A 25,042-nucleotide genomic window follows, 5' to 3' on the forward strand; every position below is an offset into this window, starting at 1 on the left:
CTCGTCTCCAGCCTGGAAACAGGCCCCTCCCCGCGCAGCTGTCGCCGCCGCCTGCGGGCTCCTTTCACTTTCTCACGGCCAAGTCACCCAGAGGGGCGCCGCTGCCGCCGCCGCCGCCGCGGCCCGCGGACTCCGCCCCCCCCGGAAAGACCACGCCCACCCAACAGTCGCCGGCCGGGATTGGCGCGCGCAGGCGGCAGCTCCTGCCCGCCACTATCATTCGTCGAGCCGTCCCGTCTGTTCCGCCGCTCCTCCGCCCCCCCCGGAACGCCGCTCTCCTATTGGGCGACGCTGAGACCGGGGGCGGGCCGGGGGCCGGGGCCCGCCGCTTTCGTTCAATCGCAGAGCGTCCGGCGCGGGGCGGCCCGGCCGGGCGGGGCCACATCTGGGCCGCGCCGCCGCGTGCGTGCGTGTGCGTCGTCCGCCCCCCGCCCGCGCCCCGCCCGCCCCGCCCCCCGGCCCGGCGCCGCGCTCGCCCGCCCGCCCGCTCCCGCCCGTGCGTCTGGCAGGCTGCGGCCGCCGCTGGGCTGCTGCCATGGGGAGCCGTTGAAAGAGTGGGGCCCTGTGGCTCGGCCGCGCGCCTCAGGCTGCCAGCGCGGGCGGGGGGCGGCGGGGGCGCGCGGGGCCCGGGCCGGGGCCGGCGGGCGGGCGGGGGCCGGCGGAGGACGCCCACAAGTCCAGCGGCGGCGGCAGAGGAGGAGGAGGAGGAGGAGGACGCGGCGGGGACGCGGCGACTCGGGCCGCTCCGTGTGAGTCCCCGCGCCCGCCCTGCCCCGCTGCCGGCCGTGGGCTCCCGCCGGGCGGAGTTACTTAGTGCGGCGGAGGGCGGGCGAGTGGTGCGGTGCGGGCTCGCCTCGCCTCGCCTGGCCGCGCTCCCCGGCCGGTGCAGCTGCGGCGCGGGGCGGACTCGGTGCAGCTGCGGCGGCGCCTCCCGGTGCGGAGGGCGGGCGGGCGGGCGGGGGAGGGGTCCGGGCCGCCGCAGCTGCAGCGCCCGGGACGGCCGCGGCTCCGGGGCCGGTGCAGCTGCAGGGCCGGGGGAGGGGGAGGGTGCGGCGCCCGGGTTGCGGTTGCCGGGAGGCCCCGGGGGCTGGCGCGCGGCGGCGGGGGAGCGGTCGCCGCGCCGCTTCTTGTGACTTTTCTTTTGTTGTTTCCGCGACCCGGGTCTGTTTTCTCGGCCGTTGTGGAAGGTGTTTTCCTGCTGCACCGGCTCTGTGCCCTGCACCTCCTTCCCGGTGGTTTCACCCTTCCTCTTTCCCTGAGTGCTTTATGCACGGCGAACTGCCCGAAGATTTGCATCCCCCCCACCCAAACCTCACACACACCCGGGGCACCCTGCCCCCACCTCCGAGAAACAAAACCCCAAACCTCACAGAACCTCCGTGTGGGTCCGCGGTAGCGAGACTTGGACGGGTTGGTCCGTGGAGTGGATGTCTCCGGGCCATTGCGGTGCTTGGGGCTCATTAGACTGTCAGTCACCCCCACCACCACCCCACTGGGTAAACGGGGTGATTAATGTCGGATATATTGGAGTGGGGCGAGGGCATCTGCGGAGAAGAGGGCGTGTGTGTGGCAGGGAAGTAATGTATTGCACAGTGAGCCTCCAGAACGAGTTCAGAATTATGTCATTCACCGCGAAGTTAGAGAAAGTTAGGTTTGTGAGTCGTGAGCGAGGGCAGAACAGAGTTGGGGTTTTGTTCTTCAGCTCCTTGCCTCGGTTTTCTAAAGCGAGCCTAAGTGGTTGTCGCCCGGGTTGGGACGTTTACGGTTCAGGCCCCAATTCCTGTTGTTGTTTTTTTAACTCCTCGACCTCCCAAGTCTGTGGAGATGAGTCTTGACATTCATAGCTGTCCTAGCACCTTGCAGGGATCGGTTGGCCCAGCCCCGGTTACATTAACATTTCATCAGCCATTAGAAAAGACCCACAAACTCCAGACGAGAAAGTTCCCACCCCTCCGGGTGATTACAGCCCCTTCCCCCAGAGTGATAGAGACCAAGGGCAAGACAAAGTGACGCCTTTTCTGAGCAGAAAACGAGAAGTGGTCACACAGTCATCCTAAGAGACTGTAGCAGGTTGTTTCGGTTTATTAATTTGCCTTATTGGACTGAAATACTTTCCAGGATTTCAGAAAGTGCAGTTTCAGTTTGTTGATGCTGAGGGTGGAAATTTGCATTCACGGTGGCAGTGTGAATTATTTTCCTGGGAGGTAGTTGCTGATAAGTTGCTAAGTAAGAGTGAAATAATAAGGTGAGCCACGCTGAAGTAATAGTTTTTAATAAGTCTGCCAACATTTTGGAGATGTCTACCATTTATCTCAGCAGGGGGAAAAACATGCTGTAATAACGTTGAAATGGGACTGGGATGTCAAATGGGTTGGTTTAAAAATACCCCTAAGCTGCCTTTGAAACTAGACGTTGGAGTTGAATAAAAGTGAATGTGGGTTTCCTGAATAGCACCGAGCTTGAGTGTGCTGTCATATGTAAGCCAGTCCACCAACTCGAGGCAGAAGTGTTGCGATTCCATAAATACAGTAGGACTCCATATGCTGAGTTTTTCAATTTCTTCTGTTCGAAAGTTTGGGGGGGAAAAGGAAGACTTTGAAGTATTTTGTTTATACTAACAGAAGAGAAAAGTTCTCCTAAGAAAAAGCTGGTGGCAGGAGTGTAGAGGAGTAGCATATGGCATTAAAGGAGCACAGCTGGAGGTAGCATTTCCATCTGAACATGATGTCAGAGCAGCTGACAGCCTGCCATCCCTCAGCCTTTTATTCTAACACACAGACAGGGAGTTAGTGTGTGCGGATCTGTGCTGGGGAAGGTATCTCATTCCTCTCCAACATCATCTCCACTTTGCATCTGTCTCTCTTAGTCTGCTTTTTTTCCACCGATGTAACAGACCTGGAGCCAGCAAGACTCCGAGGGAAGGACTTAATCAAGTTTATGTGTCCTAAAGGTAGGAGTAGCAAGAGATTAGATTGAGCATCTTTCTGTTTGGGTGTTTTATTTAATTTTTTTTAAAAAAATCGCATTACTTTTCTAATCCACTTTTTGAATAATATGTGAAATTGAGCCTGAAGTGATGGTCTTCCTGAAGCTGAAAGTCTTGGACTCGCTTGGTTTAAATTTTTATTTCTTTTCTTTGAGCAAGGAAATAACTTTAATACACAGAAATATTTTAAGTTTTCAGATGGCAAGAAAGGCTTTGGAATATGGCTTTCTGAGCTCACTTTGGATTAAGATGCCTTTTGTTGTTCACTGCTGTTTGGATTCCTTTTGCTTGAGGGGGGCAGAAACAGTAAACTGTCTGGAATCCAGCTTTCAAACTTATATGAGAAGATTATTCTGGTTAAGAAGCTAGGTTGTTGTGTAATTAATTCCACTGTGAAACTTTATTCTTCCAAACATTCGGCAAGCATTGCTGAAAGCAGCATACAGCTGTAGTGCTTTTGAAACCGGAGGGTTTTTGTTGTTGGTTTTTTGTTTTTTAAAGGGGGGGGGGGTGGAGAAAAAGAAAGGAAGACAACTTTTGTCCCTAAGAGAATAGTTTGACCAGTTTCTTCATTTCTCTTTCAAATATATGTTTAAGAGATCTTTTATTTCAGCATAACAATAATTATTTGCAGGAGTTTCTGTGTTAGCGACTAATTTAGAACTTGTAGATTCGAGCTGCCTGAATTGGCCAGACAGCTGTAATCGCACTCCTCTATTCTTAATCTCTTTATCTGGGCAGCAGCTGCCATATGGCCACAGTCAGCTGGATCAGATGCTTGTAAGCTTCCTTCTTCGTCCCTCTCTGTCCTCTCAGCCTCCTAATTTGATCACGGCTACCTTGTGAGCTGCCCTCCAATCTTTATTTTTAGCCCTCTCCAGGATTAGGATTGATGTTAGCTGTGGGGCACTTAAAGTGATTGTATTGTAAATCTTGGTTTATTCTATTGGTGGTGTCTTTCGGAAGGTATCCGAGGTTAGGATGAAAGTTCCACTGTCTTAGCATCGTGTGGACAAGGAGGGAAGCCAGTTCTAAATATTAACTCCATCTCCACCCTCAGATGCACTTGCTGAGGTGAATGGCTGGGAGCCTTCCTTCTGCTCACAGGATGGGGAAGTGGGCTCTCTTTATCTTCAGCCGCGACAGTTGAATTTTGACCCGATCTTTGCTTTCCCTCCTTCACTACCCTCCCTTGCCAGAAAACAAGGCAAAGATGCATAATTGAAAGAACAGAGCTACTGGGAAAGCAAAATATATCAAGTTATTATTGAAACAAAGTATTTTCAGTTGGTGAGGTAAGGCAGAGCCAGGGGTGGAAAAAGTGTTCTGTTTTTCTAGAAAGGCTTTTAAAAAAAACTAAATTTTGAACCTATGAAGTTTTTGCACCTCATTTTATAGTGGGAAAAGTTCGATTAATTTTAATATGGAGTTTGTTTTGCCCTGTAGCAGATCAAAGTTTCTGTGAGAATTTTCAGAGTTAACAGCCTTTCTAGTTGCTAATAATATTGTTCTACAAAGAAACGCCCCCCCCATTCATTTTAAAAATGTTTGGATTTGTTCATAGTAAAGATGATCTTTCCCATCTGTCGGTGCAGTTCCGTCTGATCTCCTGCGTGTGCAGTACCTGCAAATCTTACGGCACCAACATCTGTTCTTATACACAGGGCTTTTGTTGTTGTAACACTCTGACTTTAAAAGTAAGTTGTTTGCTGATTTCTGGACTAATTACGCAATTTCATTTTTTTCCCCCTCAATTCAGCCAAATGTGTATGGGTGTTCAGTCTGTGCTTTCTAAGTCGTCAGGTATGAAAAGTGATAAAATACAAAGAATGATTGGGCAAGTTTTCCTGACTCTTACAGAATTTGTGCGGAACTTTGCTTTGTTACTATCTGTTCTTTCCCTGTGAAGGCAGAGCTGTCTTGTAGGTTTTGTGGGATGTCATTTGATGAGTAGTTGGTTAAATTTCCTCTGGAAGTGGTCTGAATTCTTGTTCTCAGTAATAAGCTATAGCTAAAGGAAGTCTTTAAACTTGACCAGGAGTTCTGAGAAGGGCGAGGGAGTCCTTGGCAAGTGCATTTAGGTCGCCTGTGTGACTTGGGAGTCCTTTGGGGTGTGAGCCTGATTTAAAATTCATAGACGTAGAACTCTTCACTACTAAGATGGATTTTTTTGAAGTGGGGTCTAGAGGCTAAACTCCTAAGCAGGCTCTAATGAGAACCTCCTCTTTCCCCAGGTTATGAAGACAGTATGGAGTTTCCAGACCACAGCAGACATTTGCTGCAGTGTCTGAGCGAGCAGAGACATCAGGGCTTTCTTTGTGACTGCACCGTTCTGGTGGGAGATGCCCAGTTCCGGGCGCACCGAGCTGTACTGGCTTCATGCAGCATGTATTTCCACCTCTTTTACAAGGACCAGCTGGACAAAAGAGACATTGTTCATCTGAACAGCGACATTGTGACAGCCCCCGCTTTCGCTCTCCTGCTTGAATTCATGTATGAAGGGAAACTCCAGTTCAAAGACTTGCCCATTGAGGACGTGCTAGCAGCTGCCAGTTATCTCCACATGTATGACATTGTCAAAGTCTGCAAAAAGAAGCTGAAAGAGAAAGCCACCACAGAGGCAGACAGCACCAAAAAAGAAGAAGACGCTTCAAGTTGTTCTGACAAAGTCGAGAGCTTCTCAGACGGCAGCAGCCACATGGCAGGTGACCTGCCCAGTGATGAAGATGAAGGCGAAGATGAGAAATTGAATATTCTACCCAGCAAAAGGGACTTGGCAGCCGAGCCTGGGAACATGTGGATGCGATTGCCCTCAGACTCAGCAGGCATCCCCCAGGCTGGCGGAGAGGCCGAGCCACACGCCACAGCAGCTGGAAAAACAGTAGCCAGCCCCTGCAGCTCAACAGAGTCTTTGTCCCAGAGGTCTGTCACCTCCGTGAGGGATTCGGCAGATGTTGACTGTGTGCTGGACCTGTCTGTCAAGTCCAGCCTTTCAGGAGTTGAAAATCTGAACAGCTCTTATTTCTCTTCACAGGACGTGCTGAGAAGCAACCTGGTGCAGGTGAAGGTGGAGAAAGAGGCGTCCTGTGATGACAGTGATGTTGGCACTAATGACTATGACATGGAACATAGCACTGTGAAAGAGAGTGTGAGCACTAACAACAGGGTACAGTATGAGCCGGCCCACCTGGCTCCGCTGAGGGAGGATTCGGTCTTGAGGGAGCTGGATCGGGAGGACAAAGCCAGCGACGATGAGATGATGACCCCAGAGAGCGAGCGGGTCCAGGTGGAAGGGGGCATGGAGAGCAGTCTGCTTCCCTATGTCTCCAATATCCTGAGCCCCGCAGGCCAGATCTTCATGTGCCCCCTGTGCAACAAAGTCTTCCCCAGCCCCCACATTCTGCAGATCCACCTGAGCACGCACTTCCGCGAGCAGGATGGCATCCGCAGCAAGCCTGCCGCCGATGTCAATGTGCCCACGTGCTCCCTGTGTGGGAAGACTTTCTCCTGCATGTACACCCTCAAGCGCCACGAGAGGACTCACTCTGGGGAGAAGCCCTACACGTGCACCCAGTGCGGCAAGAGTTTCCAGTACTCACACAACCTGAGCCGCCATGCCGTGGTGCACACCCGCGAGAAGCCCCACGCCTGCAAGTGGTGTGAGCGCAGGTTCACGCAGTCGGGAGACCTGTACAGACACATCCGCAAGTTCCACTGTGAGTTGGTGAACTCCTTGTCGGTCAAAAGTGAAGCACTGAGCTTGCCCACTGTCAGAGACTGGACCTTAGAAGATAGCTCTCAAGAACTTTGGAAATAATTTTATATATATATATATATAAATAATATATATATATACATATATATACATAGATCTCTATATAGTTGTGGTACGGTCTAAAAGCAGTCTTGTTTCCTGGAACTGAAAAGTTGGGATCTTAACTTGTTTTTGCACTTTAGAATAATAGCATGAGAATCTCACTAATTTAGCATTCTGATAAAAGAAACTTTAGAGCAAGTCAGAAGTAGAGAGGTGTCTTTCCTTTGAGGGGTAGGCCAAGTCAGCCAATAAATCCTCCTCAACAAATGGTTCTGTCTCAAAATGCTTTCATATGGCTTAATTTTGTAAACACTGCATTGTCTTGAGCGCTTTTCTTGTGCCCCACATTGTTTTGTTTTGTTTTCAGAGTAGAAATTCCCTCCAGTTTTATTAGCCTCTTTATATGTCTCAAATTGCATGAATATTTTCTGGCTGTTGGAAACCTGAATGCTTTTAGACCCAAATGGAAAATTTCTGAAATGCTGGATTATCTATTTTTAAACAAGCAGTTGACTTAAAACTTTCTGTGGCAACTTCTGGTTTTCTGACAGTTCCCAGTGAGAGATTCTGACAGTACACTGGGTCGCTGGGACTGTCTCTGTGAAGGCTTGCTTGAGACGAAAAAGGATATTGCAGCTTCAGCAGTGTTGAACTGTGTGTTTAAAATGTGAATTACTGTTCTTGTATACTGTAATTGATTACACGGGCTGGGGGGGTGTCAGAGAACTTGACAGGTTGTGTTGATGCTCTTAGTTGAGTCTTGAAAAGTAAATATTAACGCTACAGAAATGCATGAGTTTCAATATATTTTTTGTCTTTGTTTGCATTGTATAACTTTAACGAGTGAGTTTAAAATTATTTAATTTCCTTAGAAAAATAGCACCATTTGGGAAAAAAACTGGTGTTACGAAGAACGTAAATGCACTGTTTTTATTTTTATTTTATATAATTTAAATTGACTTTTCCCACTGTCTTTAAGTTGAAACTGTTAAGCTGAATAAAAACTTAAGCTGCAAATTGATAACTTCGCTACATTACAAGGAACATATAAATGTTTACAAACGGCTTAAAGATTTGCATGTGCAGTGTGCATTTATAACACACTTGGAGTTGCACAGAACCCATGCCAGCTCAGAGTTTAGGTGCGCACATGTACCCAGCTGAGCGTCTTTAGAATAACTACTGCACAAATTGACAATAGGTCATAGGTCATTCTCTCTCTCTCTCTCCTTTTGGCTTCCCTTTTCTTTTTCTCCCCTCTTTCCTTTCCTTCCCCCTACCCCCTAACTCATGAAAAGATTCTATGGACTGAAAAAGCCCCAGGCTGAAAGGACTGAACTGCCTTGATTGACGTGGGGAAGGGGGTCAGTAGAGTATGTGTATCGGCAGCAGAGGCTGCAGCCCACTGTGTGGTTTTACTGACCAGCACGCAGGGGAGAAGCATTTTGCACAGTGTTTGTTTTCCTGTCTTGCACTTACAAATAAGGTCTATGGGAGTAGCATGGAAAATGTTTGTTGTTTTTCCCTTTTTCTTTTTTAATTGCTTTTGTTTAAAATTTGATCGCCTTAACTACTGTAAACATAGCCTATTTTTGTGCTTAAGATACTGAATGGAAAACTCCATTGTGTGTTGCTGGACTGTTTTGGAAATATTTGGTCAAATGTATGTTAATTTGGCTGTAATGGCATTTAAAGCAAACAAACAAACAAAAAAAGCTGTGAAAATGGCCTTGGAGCATTATCTTTAGTTACTTGAAGAGTTTCTAGGTTTTTTTTAAAATACAGTTTATGTTAAAATAATCTTTATTAATTTAGAGAAGACAATCAATGTCTGTGAGAGAACGGACTTTTTTGGAATTTTTTTGTGGTCATTGTGAGTGATTGCTTTTTCTTTTTCTTAGTTTCATATTCTTCCTTTGTTCTAAATCTTAGACTGACATCTAGCTTTGACAATCATAGTATGTTTTATTTCCTGAGGGGGAATAACTTATAATGCTGTTTAGTTTTGTACTATTGGTGTGTTGGTGAATTTTTAAACTGTGTGCTAACTGCAATAAATTATATGAACTGAGAATTCTCTGTGTGGTTTTTGTCTTATGATCGCATAACAGATTCTGAAGTCTGTATAGTGCATGGCATCTTCATTTTAACATCAGTTTTATTCAGGTTATGAAGTTACTAGAATGCTTCAGGGTCGGTCCCCCAAACAGAAATGTGCACGGGCTCACCACTGCAGGAGACACTAAGTGTGCATTTCCACAGTGTAGGAAGACTGTTGAGGAAATTCCTTAGAAAACCGTGAATACAAACAACTTCAAGTGGCAAGGTAGTCTTTTCATGATAAGTAACACAACTATTAACCCATAGACAATGCAAGTCACTTTCCATGCATGGTTTTACCCTAAGTTGATTGGTCAAATCCATTCTCCCATGTTCTGGCTTAAGTGGAAAATTGAAGGAGACCGGATGTCTCAATTTGGAACACTGCTTGGCTAATGAGTGGAAGTCTAGGCAATTGAATTAGGAGGCATTCGGTGGTTCAAGATTAGCTGCGTATGTCCGTTTTTCTTACCAGCACTCAAAAGATCTTAGTGTTTAAGTTCTAATTTTAAAACATTTAAGCAATGCATCATTAGAAAGAACTTCCCTCCTCTTTGTCATTCCCCTACCCCAATTTGCCTGTCTTGTTGGGTAAGGGCTGCTTGGCCTGCAGAATCGACAGAACACATGTATATGGGATTTTGGGGGATTGTCATATGGCTGTAGATTGCAGTGGGCCCCGGTCCTGAAGTTGTATAAATACCAAATCTTAAACTGCCCATAACTCCCGATCTTAAAGACAAATATGGAAATAATAGTTTTACATAACTACTGTCTTGAGATACGATTACACCAAAAAGCTCATAGTAAGGTTAATATGGGGGATCCAGAGTGTGAAACACATCCTTTAGAAGGTCTTTGATGGCTTTGGCTGTACGTCCACAAAGATTTTATCATAAAATATGAGCCATAATTTGCAGTTTGGAGTGACAATTTTTTTAACTGAAAAAAAAAATGTAACTAACAACTCACAGTTGGTTTTAAAAAACCAAACATGTCACACGAAGGGGACATTTTCATTTGGCCTCTACACAATCCCTTGAGCAGCTAGCAAGTGAGGAGAGATACCTTTCATTTTCCTGTACATTAAAAGCTTCCCGAAGATGCTGGGGGTTGGCATACCTTTCAGTTCCATTGACTGTCTTAAGTGAGAACCACCTTAGCACATCCTTCACGGGATGCAGTCCTCAGTACAGCGTTCTGATTGTGATTTGGAAATAACTTGTTAAAATACCGTAGAGCGGGCACAGAGTGCTATTACACAAATGGTCACATTTGGCATGTGACACGCAAGAATCTCTTGTTTATTTGCCGCACTGAAGAAAGACAGTTGTCATGTAATTCAGTTGGAAACCTGTAAAATCGGGCTCTCCTTTGACATCTGGCTCTTTCCTAAAATGCGTGGTAAAAATATGGTTTCACTTACTTTGGAAAACATCTGTTTCTTTCAGATAATCAATTATGCCCTGGATTGCTGCGGGCCCAGCATTGTGTGCTAGGTGTACCCTGGAGAATAGTCGACAAGTAGAAGATGCTAAGGGTGCCGGTTGGGGATTTCCTTCCTAGTTAATTATGCTATCGGATTAATAGGTGAATCAAGTAGAGCTTACCCTTAACAGACTTTACATGAGTCTTTAAAAACAGCTTTTTAGAAAAAGGTGAATATTTGAACTCAAATTAATAATTAATATTAAAAATGCTTGTTTTCCCAAGTAAATTTTAGTTTTAAACTACTATAAAAGAAATAGCTGGGTTTTTTTTTTTTAACCTAATAAGCAAGTCTACTTTAAAAGTCTTGAACTTCCTAGTCTTACAGGTAAAACACATATAAAATACATTAAAAAAAAAACTTGGGAAATCCCAGTTTTAAAAAATCCAATATAAATTTTTTAAATATCTTAGGATCTCAAAATTTCCTGCACTGTTTGGCTATTTCATTCCTAAAAAGTTTAGAAATTTGAGTTCTAACCTAACAATGGAAATCTCACATACCTCTGGGTAGAAAATTTTTAATTGTAGGTAATAATATAAACTTTGATTATTATTTATTGCAATGTTTGAGGTTGCTGATAAGGTTAGGGAATGAAGTATGAGTTTTGAGGTTAGGGACAAAAAAAGCTGTGTCATTTTCATTAAAGTCCTCTGCCATTAAAAACTGGAGATAATGTCTTCTTAAGAATAAATCGTGGTTTTGTTTTTTAAAAGCAAATGGCTTTTAGGAATTTTATTTTGGCTAGAGTCCAACTTTATTACACTGACAGGATTTTGTCCCTTATGTTAGAATTTTTTTTTTTTACCTTTTGCCTGCGGAATCCTGGCAAAATCTCTGTGATCCCTGGTCTAGACAAGCAGTCGCTTATTGGACGTATTCAGCTTAGCCCAGTTAGTGATGTGTTCTGTCTCTAGCCGTCCCCACCTTGCTCATCAGCCTTATCGAATGACATCTTAGGGACAACATTGAGAGCTTTCAGAAATGCATTTTAAGAGAAACTTCAGAAATTAAGCTTTTGGCATTTTTGCAAACCGATACCTATTAAAATAAAATCCTCACCTATTGATTTTTGTGATTTCTTGTGGAAGAAACTGAACTCCAAATTTGTGTGCTACTACAAACAGGAAGGTTGGCTATGTAGAAATGGATCAACAAATAGCAATAGTTTGAACAGTTTTCTTTAAAAATCCAAATTATCATGCCTCTTCTTATGCTAAATAAGTTGTAATTAATTCTCCACGTAATTCAGACATATAGAACAGTTTCCTTAGGACATTCAAGCCCTTGAAAGAGATCAATTTTTTGTTGTTGTTGTTTATTTGGTTGGTTGGTTGGTTTTGAACCTGGAAGAGGGGCCGGGGGAGAGGGACGGAGTATCCAATTACCTGTCCTAATTCTATTCTGATATTTCTAATTTCATTTCAGTTTCTAGCCTTTTGTGGGATGATACTTTAGTTAGAAGGATAGCCTTAACAATATCTTTTAAAACCAAAGATTGTCTTGAATTTGTAGTCAGTTATTCCCCCAACAAGCTAGGTCCTTCTCTAAGCTTTAGGCATGAATTTACTATTAGGTTCTAGGAAGTTGTCTCTTTTGGAATGGAGACGGCAAAACAAAACAAAAACAGAAACCATTTGGCTTCACAATGTAGCACATTCAGGCCGGAATAGTCTGAGTAAGTGTGCCGGGTGGCTTTGAGAGTCTCTGGTCACTCAGAGAATCCGTTCACTGAAACCACCCGCATACAGTTTGTTATGATCTTTGTGGTTAATCATTACATCAGGTGGCCTTTGTTAAGTGTCTGTGTGCATGCTTTAAACATCTTTGTCCCAGATATTCCAGTTTGTCCAAAGTGTGCTTGTTCTTCATATGACATGGAGCATGGAAGAATGTATCTTAATATCGGCACACATGTGTGCGAGTAGATTAAATCTGTTTTAATATTGAAAATGTGTGGATGCCATTGAACTTGAAGGAGTAGCGTGACTTTATTTATGTGTCATGCCAGACCAGAGCTAACTTTTGATATGTGACAGAATTTGCAAGATATGTATCAATCATGCATGTATGAATACATTTACTCAAACCTATAAAATGGATATATACATTTCATTGAAATGCAGGTCACCTTAAAATCTGAGATTATTAATGACGCAAACATTTTTTGTTTCTGATGATCTGAGATGAGCTTTGATCAGAGTAAAAACATTTAAACTTTTCTTTCAAATCTCTTTAAAATTTTTTAAGAGATTGAAAATATACATATGCTTTTTTTTAAAAACCACAGCACATATGTGGCTTGGTAATACGGAAACATTTGCATGTTTACTAGACAGCAATGCCTTTTAAGCAGGTCGCTGTGGACCATTTTCGAAAAAGCACAATAGTACAATAATTAAAATACTGAAGGAATTTAAAATCTATGGCCAGTGAGCTGAAGCTGAAGCAACCATAGAAGTTATTATTATCTATGTGTATTTAGTTTTAAAAAATCCACTTTCTAATTTACAGTAATTTCTCTGTCACTTAAAATTCTTTTCAAATAGAAGAAATTGGAGAAAAAAAAGAGAAAAAAGAAAAAAACAAACCATATCTCAAAAAAGTCAGATTTGTAAAGTTATTTCTACCTGGCTTTGACAAAGAAGGTTCTAGATTCAAGTATGGCAGGAGGGAGAAACAACATAGGTTTATAGCCAATGTACAGTCATAGGACAGGAGTCTCTCATGTAAAATTTAAGATCTCTTCCAAATCCTCAAGATTTTTGCAAGTGAATAATCTCAGAGAAGCTGATGTCTGCTGGGTGGGTGTTTCCTCAGGGCTGGCTGTTGCTGAAGCACAAACTGGAATTCTTACCTCGTATTCTGCTTTTTAGTGTTCTCCGTGTCCTTTTATTTACTACAAGAGGATCAAGTTTATTCACCGAGTGATTTTGACACCATGATACAACTGAAATTTCCAGCCAAGTTGTTTTCATGTCTTTCTACCATTTTGTGAGAAAAAAGAAAGAAAGAAATTTGAAATGAAAACTCCAATTCAAATTGGCCTATTTACCACCCTGGGTACCAGTTAGCTATGTGTTAATATACCCAGGCAGGGGGCCTGAGCCTGAAGACAAGGGAGCTGAGGCATTTCTGGGGCTCCTTACAAAAAATGACATCAAACTGGATGAAAACCCTCTGCAAAAGGCAGAGAAGTTAGAGGATACGTCGGGGCACAAAGAACTTTTGCTTTTCATAGTACGTGTGAAGTCTAGAAAAATGTGGTGATTTCTCACGTTCTATTTATATGTTATTTTCCTTGAGGGATGCCTTGAAGTGGTGCTAGAACCACTTCTGTGCAAAGGGGGAGGGAGGGGAAGCTTGTCTTCCTTTGTTCCGTTTGTTGTGCAAAGGTACTTATCCTGCAGTAAAAATAATGCCGTAGTGAAGATACGACAGGCGTTCTGTGGGCTTGACCAGCGTGGCAAGGCTTTAAAGGATTGACGTGTTGCTTAAAAGTCAGTCAAATCAGACCCTCAGAGAATGAAGCCATCAACCCTCGTGTTGTTTTTATGTATTAGTACATATATTTTTAACCTCTCCAAAAATAACAATTAAGCTTTATAAGCAAGAAACAAATCAAAACTTAAATCTACCCTCTAGGCTGAATATTTGCATTCCAGATTGATTGTCTTAAAAATAATAAATGAGTTTTGTTGCTCAAATTAAGAAAACCTAAGGATTGAGTGGCTCAGAAATTCTCCACGCTGTCAGGGTCTGTGGTGTTTGTCTGATAGTCTCTCCTCACAGGTCGCTGCCATGCATAGGGACTAACCTAGAATCATCAACACTTGAAGCTGGCAGGGACAGAAGTGACTTCCAAGTCATTCACTCTGATGAGAAAAAGGCCCAGGCAAGGTGGAGGAGAGAGAAGCAGATTTGGGTCTTTGCAAAATACCTCACACATTCCCCAAACCTTAGGTGGGTAGAATGTTAAAGATGGATGTCTGCTCTCTTTAGAGAGAGCCACGAGATGGTCAAATCCCTTGCTTTAGGTTCGTCTCAGATCAAGGCTGCATCTGAGCCTCCATCCTGGCTAGGTCACCTCTGTGATCAAACGCTGACGGTAAGGTCCTCACAGTTACCTTCCCCCTGGTCTGCTAGAAACACTTACTGTGGGAATCTAGACCGGAATGCTGTCTTTCCCTCCACTTTGGCCCACTCATTGGTGGTACCCTGCTGGGGTCTGAAAGGAAACCTGAAAGCATCCTCCCAACTTACACTGCTCCCAGCTAGGCAAGAGTGGCTTGAGCCCCCCCTCCAAAAAAAAACCCATATTATTTGTTCAGCCACAATGAGGCAGTGCTCAATGCAGGCGGATCCAAGCAGGGAATGGCCAGGGTGCTCCTGGGCACGGGGAGGCGAAGGAGAAGCTTGGTCAGGTGCTGAGGTTCCAGTCTTCGGGAGCCTCAAAACTCCTCTGCTGCCCAAGCGGGAGCTCGGTGTTTTCCCTTACTGGCCCCATCTTCTCAAACTGTCCCTCACCCCTCTCATCGTCGTCTACTGGAAAGAGGCTGTTATGACAGGAGGGTCCCACTCGGCCGCATTCGTTTCTTCATTTCTAAGAGCAAAGTGATAATACCCATCACCTCTTCCCTGCACCGTGTAAGCAGGAATGCACACGTCACCGAGCTCTCCGAGGGAAGATGCGAGGTCAGTTTTAGGGAACAATACTACTACAAAAATACGTTGTTTTTAACGAAAGATTTTTTTTTTCTATCACAAAGGCTGCCTAGCAATGTGGGTATTTTTATTTTTTTAATGTATATCTTTCTTTCTTCCTCCCTTTCTTTTTTTTCTTTTTTCTTTTCTTCTTTTAATTTATTTCCAGACAGTGTTACTCTGGAACCTGGCTGTCCTGGAACTTGCTTTGTAGACCAGGCTGGCCTGAAACTCATAGAGATCCACCTGCCTCTGCCTCCTAAGTGCTGGGGTTAAAGGTGTGCACCACCATGCGGCTTTAGATTTTTTTAAAAAAAAAATTAAATTCATCAAGGACTAATAATTTCAACTTTATTTATGTTTCCCAGCATGCCCTCACGGAAAGCAATTTCTACAGGCTGTGTGAAAGGAAGGGTCATACTTGTGAAAAGCTTACACAGTCTCAGGTAGGCTTGTGGGTGAGAACGCATGTGCAATCCTTCTCTCATTGATGCCACACTTTTGGTTCCTCCTGACAAGTTTCTCTGTGCCCATTTTGATGAATCCAGGCTGCCCCATCCATATCACTTCCTTTGGGGATAAAGGGAGGATGAAGGTACAGCATCGTCGACTTCTCAGAGAAAATCTGCTGTGTCAAGCCTGCACTGGATACGGACTTCCCCCCATTCCTAATGATGAAGAAATCAAGATCAAAGAGCTATGGCTGATGTTTCCTGGAGTATCGTTAAGTATAAAAACTGGAATGACGGATCAACAGAATGACAAAAGACAAGCACCCGACTCCCTGTAACCAGGGGGCGGTGGCACAGGCCGGGCCAGAGCCCAGAGCATCTCCGTGTCACTGATGTGCCCCATGTGTTGTTACAGCCACACCATGGTGCTGTGCAAACGGGTGTGCGTGCATCCGTCTACTGGGAGGACGGTGCATCTGGGTGAAGTCCACAGAACAGCGGAATACACTGAGTGTTGTGTTTATCCCGACACTTTAAATACTAAGATATGCTCCAACATGTGTGTGTGTGTGTGTGTGTGTAGCAGGGCCGAGTACCGGGTGGCTGCAGAGCCCCTATTCAGCCTGTCCACGTCCCTCTTTGATGCCGTGCCACTCCACAAAAGCAGTCGGACCATAGTCAAGCTATCTTTTTCCCTTCTTTCCCCCCTTGTTATCATGACACAGTTTTCCCTTTTAATCTTATAATTTTCATCAGTTTCTGTAAAAGGCGGTGAGCATAACAATACGTGTTTGGTAAAAACAGTTATTTGTTGCTATGTTTAATCAGAAATTAGAAAGAATTTAAAAAGAAAAAAAAACCAACAACCAAAAACAAACAAGCACACACACTCACACACACACACACACACACACACTTACACACATCCCGGGGGGGAGAAACACACACACAAAACCCTTCCCTCTGCTTGATGCCATAGACAAGAGTCCAAAGGACATTAGCTGCTCCGTTGCACACATTGGAGAGAGAGTTCGCTGTGGGCTCTGTCTCTCTAATAGACTGGCGATTTGGTAAAAGGTTTTAGAGGGTTTTGTTTAACCATTTCTGCATGTGTTTTTAATGAGCTCATGATGCTTCGTAACAAAGGCCAGGTTGTGAGGTTTGCAGCCTTTTTTCGGACCTGATCCCTTCCCGCTGACCTGCAGAGTGAGCACCTGTGCTCCTTGCCTGGCTCACCTATGGGAGTCAAGGTGGTGGGTTCATCTCCGGGCCTGTCTTCATGCCAGGGATGAATCATGCGGTAGGCAGGGCGGAAGGAGTCTCTTTGTTGACAGCTCTCCATCTGGACTTTGGATACGGCCGGCCGTTCATGGAGAGCCTGGGTGAGCTGGAAAGGGCTGCTCGAATCAGCCCCTCCATGAAGGCCCCGGGGCAGTAAAACACCTGCAAAGGAACTGCCTGGCATTTCAGTTGCAAGAGCAGAGGAGCGTCCCCCCCCCAACCCCAGTTCCAGGTACACAGGCTTGTGAATGTGTGCGACGCCTGCTCGGACAAGTGGGTATTTAATAGGCAATAGGATCATTTACAGCCTCCTTCAGATAATCCGACTGGAGTACACCTGAATAAATACATCAATCTCAGGTGGCTGAGCACTAACCCCTTGGAGTTTAATAATTAAAATAAACAGAACTATTGTGATGAGTTCCAGTTTTGTCATGTGTAAATGTAAGCTATCCCACACAGGATGGCGTTTCGTGATTCATACAGGAATATGATGGATAAATGATACATTTTCCATAGCTTTTTAAGAAAAAAAAAGAGATTATCTTAGTCATGGGGTAAAGTTATATGATACATTGTACCATTCAGTCTGATTCTGGGCCAGGACAGATTTTTTTTCTGTCTTTTTTTTTTCTTTTTTTCTTTCTTCTTTTTTTTTTGTGAAAGATTACTTCTTGGCAAACTAGATATGCAAACGCCAGAATACAGTAAAACCACATTTAATTGGACCTACTTGCCAACTTCTTGAACACAGCTTGGATTATCCCACTGGAGGCTGCTTCTGTTAAAAGCTGGGGGAGGAGGAAGTGGCATACTGACAAGGCCTCAGATAATTTTTTTTTCACTCGAAGTACAATTATGCAATGAGCCAAGTTTGGAAGTATTTTACTATGTTTAATAATTATTATTAAAGATATTGTAAAACATATGCATTTGTTAAGTGGAGTGTAATGGGAGTAAAACTCATGTCATAAATTTCACTTCGGATTTATTTTTCTATTTTGTGTTTTATTTGACAGCCTTCCAACTTGAGTCTAGCCCAAAGCCTGCCCTCTAATACATATCATACTTGATATTAAAGTGAGAAGAGGGTGATTTGTGGGAGCTGCGTGAGAACCGTGTTCCCCTCAGGGCCAGCCTATGTGGAGTCGACCCCTCTGTTCAGGTAACAACTGACGTGAAAACCAGTCACAGGGAGAATGGCCGGGAAGGAGACAGCCTTACCACGCGCTTCCAACAGCAGCTCTGAACCCGCATGTCCTGCGCATGCCTACTGTTCAAACGGAGATGGAGCTGAGGGCAGGGTGCCTATCTCTTCGTGTGCCTGTGACTCTCGGAGGAGCCGTGGTATGATGTCACTACGAGCAGCGGTGCCAATCCCAGTCCCTTACCTGGGAAGCTGGCATTGGTCTGTTGTACTTCTTGAACTTAAAGCAAATTTGTATTATCTGCACAGTGTCATTTAAAAAAAAAAGGAGAAAATGCCCCTGAATTCCCACTTCTTGACATTGTACAGAGGCGCTATCTCTAATGATTAGCAAGCCGCTCTGGGGTGTTTGTGCCCGAACTCCACCTGCGCTGTGAAATCCCCATGATTTTTCTCACATTCCCACTCAAGCTGCCGAGCAACTGGGCCCTCTCTTCTACGTGTGGCTGTGTCAGTGTGACTTCTGTGCGCCATGCTACTTGGTTGTTTCCTCGTGCTCCACCACAACCAATGATGGGTGTGGGAGGAAGTTGGCAGGGCACAGGAGGGCAGGGTCCCTGCGTCCATCCCCCTCCCATTCACTGGGCTGCCTTTTTTCCCAGTGGGGTGACACGCTCTGCTCTGTTTTCTTAGGTATCCCCAGGGCTCCTGGAAACCTCCTGCAGCTCTAAGGTTTCGTGGCGGGACTTGCGTGTGCTAAGAGGATGTGAGGACTTCTGAATCGCAGCTCTGGCCCCCAAGTGCCCTGCAACTTTCAAGGCACCCTTGATTTCTGAAGCATCCACAGCCTTGCCTCAGGCAGCACTGACCAGGAGCTGAAAAGAGAAGGCTTGGAAGCTTTCTGGAAAGGTCTTGCTTCTAAAAACCAGAAACCGGGAGGGAGGAAGTTGACAAGAAATCTGCCCTCTTGTTCTTTGCTGACTAAACCATGTTGTCTTGTACTAGTGCCTTTATCGTTTCATCTTTAAAATAAACCTTCTGAGCCAGATATACCTCTGAGCTTCTTTCCAGCCCCCAGTTCTCGGGCATCTTTTACCTATTTATCTGAAATGCTGATTGAACTTGAACAGGGAAATATTTTCCAATTAGGGTAGAGATGGTGGCTAACATACTGTTAGGCTTCTGAGGCTCGTATGATCAAAGGCATGCTTGCTCCGATAAGGGCGGGCAGGGGGAGGGCTAGGGAGGGTCTCTCCTGGCTGCTGGGGTTTTAACTCAGGTTTACACATGTCAGCCATGTGCTAAGCATATGCTTTCTGGTCTGTGGTCAAGCCCAGTGGGTTTAGGGTTAATTTTTATTTTTTAACAGGCAAAACCCTAGAGATTCTAAATAAACACACAGCAAGAACTTATTTCGTGGTTTGTTTTATCTTGTTGACACTAAGCATCCAACGCTTAAGAAAAGTGGATGGAGACAGAATCGGCCACGTTGTACATTTCGTTATGGGTTATTTTAAGGATCACAGAACACATAGCGAGTTCGCCTCGCTAAGCAGTTTCTCCCTGTTCGTTCTGCAAAGGGATTTTCTGTCTCAGTTTCTCCGCCGAGCTTTCTTTGGACAGCTCTGCGCCACCTTGCACCACAGAGCCTTGCCTATGAAAAGGCTAATTCTGATCCCTAAGCAGCCGTCAAAGGAAAGCATGCTAAAGACTGCTGCCCTCCGATATGGGTTGTGGGACTTCAACAAGTGCCAAAAAGACGCCTGTCGATCTAGAGATCAGAGGCCACATTAAATCAGACAGATTATCAAAAGAGAACATACTGTTCTTGCAGATAAGCTTTAAAATTAGAGAAAAGCAGATTCTCATTCTCTCTCTCTCTCTCTCTCTCTCTCTCTCTCTCTCTCTCTCTCTGTCTCTCTCTCTCTCTCTCTCTGTCTGTCTCTCTCTCTCTGTCTGTCTCTCTCTCTCTGTCTGTCTCTCTCTCTCTCTCTCTCTCCCCGTGTGTGTGTGTTGTGTGTGTGTGTGTGTGTGTGTGTGTGTGTGTTGTGTATGTTCATGCAGGCCATATATCGACCTGGGTGTTATTTCTCAGGAGCCCTCCATCTTGCTTTTGTTTCTTTTGTTGTTACTGTTCTGGGAAACAGGCCATCCTGGAACTCACTACTGGTGCAGGCTGGCTGGCCTCAAACGTACAGCAGTTCACCTGCCTCAATCTTCTAAATGCTAGGATTACAGGTCTGAGTCACCAAGATCAGCTCTGTTGGGGGCCGGGTCTCTTTCTAGAAGCTGGGCTTGCTGGTTAAGTTACAGGCTGGCCTCAGGGATCTGCCTGCCTGTCTCTACTTTCCCAGGGCTGGAAGGGCTTGTTATCATGCTGGATTTTTTTTTTTAATGTGGATTCTGGGATTAAACTCCGGTCCTCATGCTTCTTCAGCTCATACTTTATTCACCGAGCTATCTCTCCAACCAGATTCTAAGAAGACTAAATTTTTAGTGAAGAATCTCACTGCACACCCATATTTCTACTGTTCTTAATCCACTCCAGGTGGAAGAAAATTCTCCCAGAGTTTTCTGTGGAGAAACCATTCAGAAGAATGAGTGCAGATTAATTTGTGTGGGAGTCTAATTAAAATATTTTCATTTTTCTCTTTTCCATTCTGAAGTCACCAAGTAAAATGATTGAGAAATTCAAGCTTGATGCAGAAGCAGGATTGAAGCAGGGATGTGTTCTCCTACTAGTTAAAACTCTTGGGATGGCAAAGGAGAGAAATCCAACTTGAGGTAGTTGAAGCCAAAAAGGAATTTTTGTCAGAAGGCTACGTGGATTCGGTGGGATCCAAAAGTGGAATATGGCTGGGCCTGGGGAGCAGCTAGACCGCGCAGCTCAGTGGCTGTCTGGATTCGCTCTCCTTCTCTTGCCTCTGCTTCTCTTTCTGCTGATTGGCATTTTCTATTCCTCAGTCCACATGGTGGAACAGGGCTGCCAACTGCTTCTGCATTTACATGTCTTCATTTTCAGACACTCAGGGGGAGACTGACTTCTTTTTGTCAGTTGCAGTTCCCAAATCTTGGGGGAGGACTCTGATTGGTCAGCTCGGATCAGGTGCCCACCTCTCCACCAATGGCCAGGGCCAAGAGTGCATCCCATTGTGCCAACAGGCAGACTCCTGCGGTGCCATATGCATGTTGAGGGGCCTGCATGTTCAGGGGGCCGGGGGCAGAGGAATAGTTCCCAGGAGCCAGAGACACGGTTCCCAGAAATGAGGCCGATCTAGTCTGACAGAACAATAGGGGCCCATCATGTTTCTGGACGGAATTTAAAGGGAAACTATGAAAAGATATTTATTTGGAAGTGAGAATAATATGTTCTCCCTTGGGGTGTAACAGCAGCTAATTTCCAACCCGCGGTCAAGCACTAAGTGAAATAATGTATGTTTGATAAAGCACTGTGAAAAAAATTAATTTTCGTGTCAACTCCCTGCCTTATCATTTCATAATTTTTGGAGCATTTCCACGTGCATGCCTGCGACGTCCTTACCTGGCTCATTCTGCAGAGTCCATGGAACCCAACCGCAGACATTGGTCTCCTTTACTGAACACTGACCCATGTGCCTTATGAACCCAGCGGTGGGTAGTCAGATAGTCAGAGCTGAGCAGAGAGAGGGCACAGCCTCTCAACTTGTCTGGGGCCCAGAAGAGAGGTTCTGTGTCCACAAAGCTCTGCCCTGGCACTGGTGAGAAAGGTGTGTTCTCCACCTAGGGACGCGGAAGCCCAGGGAGGGGCTAGGAATACTGAGGTTGAGCTAATGCCAGAGAATTCCTCGCCATCTGAGAGCGCAGCACACTGCTCACAGTCAGGGTGTTAGCTACTGAGCTCCTGGAAAGAAAGACTGAGCCCCGAGGAGACCCACTGTCCAGTGACCAGGAAAACGAGCCACACAAATTGGAAGACAGGCACAGGTATACCAGTCCCTAGATGCTCTTGGTCCTGTCTTAGCGTTTCTATTGCTGTGCAGAGACACCATGACTGCACCAAGTCTTACAAAGGAAAGCATTTAATTTGGCCTGGCTTATAGCTCAAGAGGTTCTAATCTATTGTCATCATGGAGGGGAGGATGATAGGGCACAGGCAGACATGGTGCTAGACAGGTCGCTGAGAGTTCCACATCCGGACTGGCAGACAGCAGCAAGAGACTGCCACGCTGGGCTTGGTTGGAGCACCTAAGACTTCAAAGCTCACCCCCAGTGACACATTTCCTCCAACAAGCCACACCTACTCCAACAAGGCCACACCTCCTAATAGAGCCATTCCCTATGAGCCTTTGGGGGCCATTTTCTGTCAAACCACCACAGGTCTGATCTCTAAAGATGCAAAAAGTGAACCCTGAAGGTCAAGATGGAGAAGCAGTGACGTCAGCATTGCAAGTCTTGAAGTCTGGCTTGTAGGTTAAGACAGACATCCCAGCAGCTCCCTTCGAGTGAGACCCCAAGAATTGACACTGGTTAAATAGTTAAGCTTTGTCTTAGTTAAGACGCTTGCTATCTCGGGTGACAGAAAACAGACTCAGATACGACTCAGGAATGAACGGGATTTATTAACTCATATAACTGAGGAGTCCAGAGGTGATGATGGTCTTGGTGGCAACCAGGATAGGGAGAGATGCACAAGACTTGGGTGATGGCATCCCTCTCATTCCCTCCTTCCTCCTTCCCCACTTTTCTTGGGTTTATTCCCATAATTCCAGCTGAAAATAGGCTTTCTTTTTATGATGAGATAATCAAACATGGACAAAGATAGACATACCCCAACAGGTAGGGGGTGGCACCCTCTGAATGTCTGTGTTTCACTGCTAAGGAAGAGCTACCTAGGCTTCCCTTAGACAATGTGCTCCCTGGTCACCTGAGAAGGGGACCCATGCTTAGGCCAGCTTGGGGACCACACATAAGCTTTAGTTCAGGTCTTCGAGAGGTAGAAGTAGAACTAGAAAGTTCTGAAGGTCGGAACAGAGAAGACTTTACAAGGAAGTCTCACTGAGTTCTTGCTCTAGGAAAGGAACTTTGGGGTAGGAAGGCAGGAGCCTTGGGAGGTCGTAGAAAGCATGGCTCTTTCGCTTTGCTTCAAGACAGGGTCTCATGAACCCCAGGTTGGCCTCAAACGTCCACAGGATCTGGGTGCTAAGATGAAGATGTGTCTTTTAGTGAGCTACCATCCAGCCCACGACAGATGGGCGAATAGAGAGTGTGCTCTGGACTGTTGGACAGGGCCAGCTCTTAGGGCCTCTGGAGTCAGGAAATCACAATTATTCGCATGTACACGCTATCTTGTGGAAGTAGATAGTATATGAATACCTATGCTGCTGGAGATCACGGCTGGGGCCAGGGCAGAGGAGAGGGAGCTGGCTACGGTCTCACCAGAGCAAGGATTGGACAAATGTGGTTAGCTCTATGGTCTACTCAGTCAACAGACCTGGGGTAGTGGGGCAGCAGTGACATGGTGGAGGCACAGGAGCTGTAGGTAGAAAGTACCATTCTGATCTGAATCCCCAAACTGCTTTTCCTGAGAAGACATCTCTGGGAGATGGGGAAAAGGTTGGGAAAATCTGGGTTCAAGTCCCACGGCTTCCTGCCATTCCACAGATCTCTTGGAAGAGCTAGATGACAATAGGACTTGGCACCTTGTGGGCACCCAGATGTGCTAGCTCCCCCTCCTTCCTCTTGCTTGGCCTGTCCCCTTTCCGGCTGGTACTTCCCCAAGGCTCAACTGTGCCCAGCACTTACTTCTCTTTCCCACTCCACCTGCAGCCTCGGTCTCTTGGGACCTGTCCTCAGAGAGACCCTCTCCACTGACCTGGAACCTTCAGCAAATGTCTCCTTTTGGTGCCTGGTAACTGGTACGGCTGGCTGTAAAGGCAGCAAGCTGTGAGGTGGGTGGTCTGAGCACCTAGACTTTGAGTACTTGCTTAGCTTGTTCCTGCGGTGGTGGCTTCATCCTCTCTTTTTCTCACCCAGCAAACATCCCAAGGCAGCTGACACTGTCTAGCTCTGGAAAAGGCAAACTCAACTGTGGCTTCCTCTTGATACATTTCATTCATTCCTCTTTGTAGCCTGCTGTCTTTGGTAACACATTCCCCTTCCACTGGTTTAATGTCCCCACCATATAGTTCTTTTAATTGGTTATGATTATGATTATTTTATGTGTCAGACCCCCTGGAACTGGAGTTACAGACAGTTGTGAGCTGCCATGTGGGTGCTGGGAATTGAACCCAGGTCCTCTGGAAGAGCAGCCAGTTCTCCTAACCACTGAGCCATTTCTCCAGTCCCAGTCCCACCATATAGTTCTTAACTGGCTGACTTTCACCCACTATCTCACAAATATGCTAACTTATTGTATCAATCCTTACCATGATGTTTGAAGCTTCATCTAGAAGAAGCTTTGAACCAACCAAATTTTGCCTCGATTTGATGGCCCAGAAATTCAGATTGAAATGCCCATAGGGGGTTTTCAAAGCCACAAAGAAGGGCTTCAACTCAGTTAAATCACCATTTATACCGGTAAGGAAAATGAGGCTCAGAGAGGTGGTGACTGGCCCAGAGCAGCACAGCTGGGTTGTAGTGAAGATAGAAGACTTGTTTTCTTCCACACATACTTCCGGCCTCTTGGTGCTGCTCAGAGGGGTAAAGGAGATGGTTGCACCCACATCACCCATGGTTCAGGAAAAAGCTCATCTCCACCTCGTGTTGGATGGAGAAAACTACAGTATAGTTCTTCTGACTGTGCATACGCCCTGGGGTACCTATGCCTTCTAATAGGAGCTAGGCTTCCCCAGTGCCACGTAGACAAAACCTGGCCAGCGGCTCAGCCCCACTGCACCCCCTCTTTGCACTGAGGACTCAGTTTATATTTAATTGACATCCTGAGCTAGGGGTAGGGGGTGCTTGCTTTCCCTGGCACTGTGGATCTGAGGTTCATGGAGTAGGTTTCGATCTAAGAAGGAAACGGCTTCTTACTCGCTGAAGTCAGGCTCTATGCATTTACCACGGACTCAGTTGTTCTCAGAAGTAC

General features: G+C 45.7%; 1 protein-coding gene across 5 annotated transcripts; it reads left to right on the forward strand.

Annotated features, from left to right (window-relative positions):
- The first annotated feature begins 435 nt into the window (after positions 1 to 435).
- Zbtb18 (zinc finger and BTB domain containing 18) lies at positions 436 to 8,877 on the forward strand. 5 transcript variants are annotated; one of them, XM_075989271.1, is made up of 3 exons: positions 1,093 to 2,950; positions 5,221 to 5,908; positions 6,021 to 6,158. In XM_075989271.1, the coding sequence occupies exons 1-3, from the start codon at positions 2,938 to 2,940 to the stop codon at positions 6,028 to 6,030; spliced, it is 711 nt and encodes a 236-aa protein (XP_075845386.1). In that variant the 5' UTR covers positions 1,093 to 2,937; the 3' UTR covers positions 6,031 to 6,158. The 5 variants fall into 5 exon arrangements, with proteins under 5 accessions (XP_075845383.1, XP_075845385.1, XP_075845386.1 ...); XM_075989268.1 differs by lacking the exon at positions 1,093 to 2,950 and adding an exon at positions 436 to 749 and having other exon boundaries at positions 5,221 to 8,877; XM_075989270.1 differs by lacking the exon at positions 1,093 to 2,950 and adding an exon at positions 781 to 934 and having other exon boundaries at positions 5,221 to 8,877.
- Positions 8,878 to 25,042: the final 16,165 nt, after the last annotated feature.

Source organism: Microtus pennsylvanicus, chromosome 10 (assembly GCF_037038515.1).
Source record: "Microtus pennsylvanicus isolate mMicPen1 chromosome 10, mMicPen1.hap1, whole genome shotgun sequence".
NCBI classification, from domain to species: Eukaryota; Metazoa; Chordata; class Mammalia; order Rodentia; family Cricetidae; genus Microtus; species Microtus pennsylvanicus.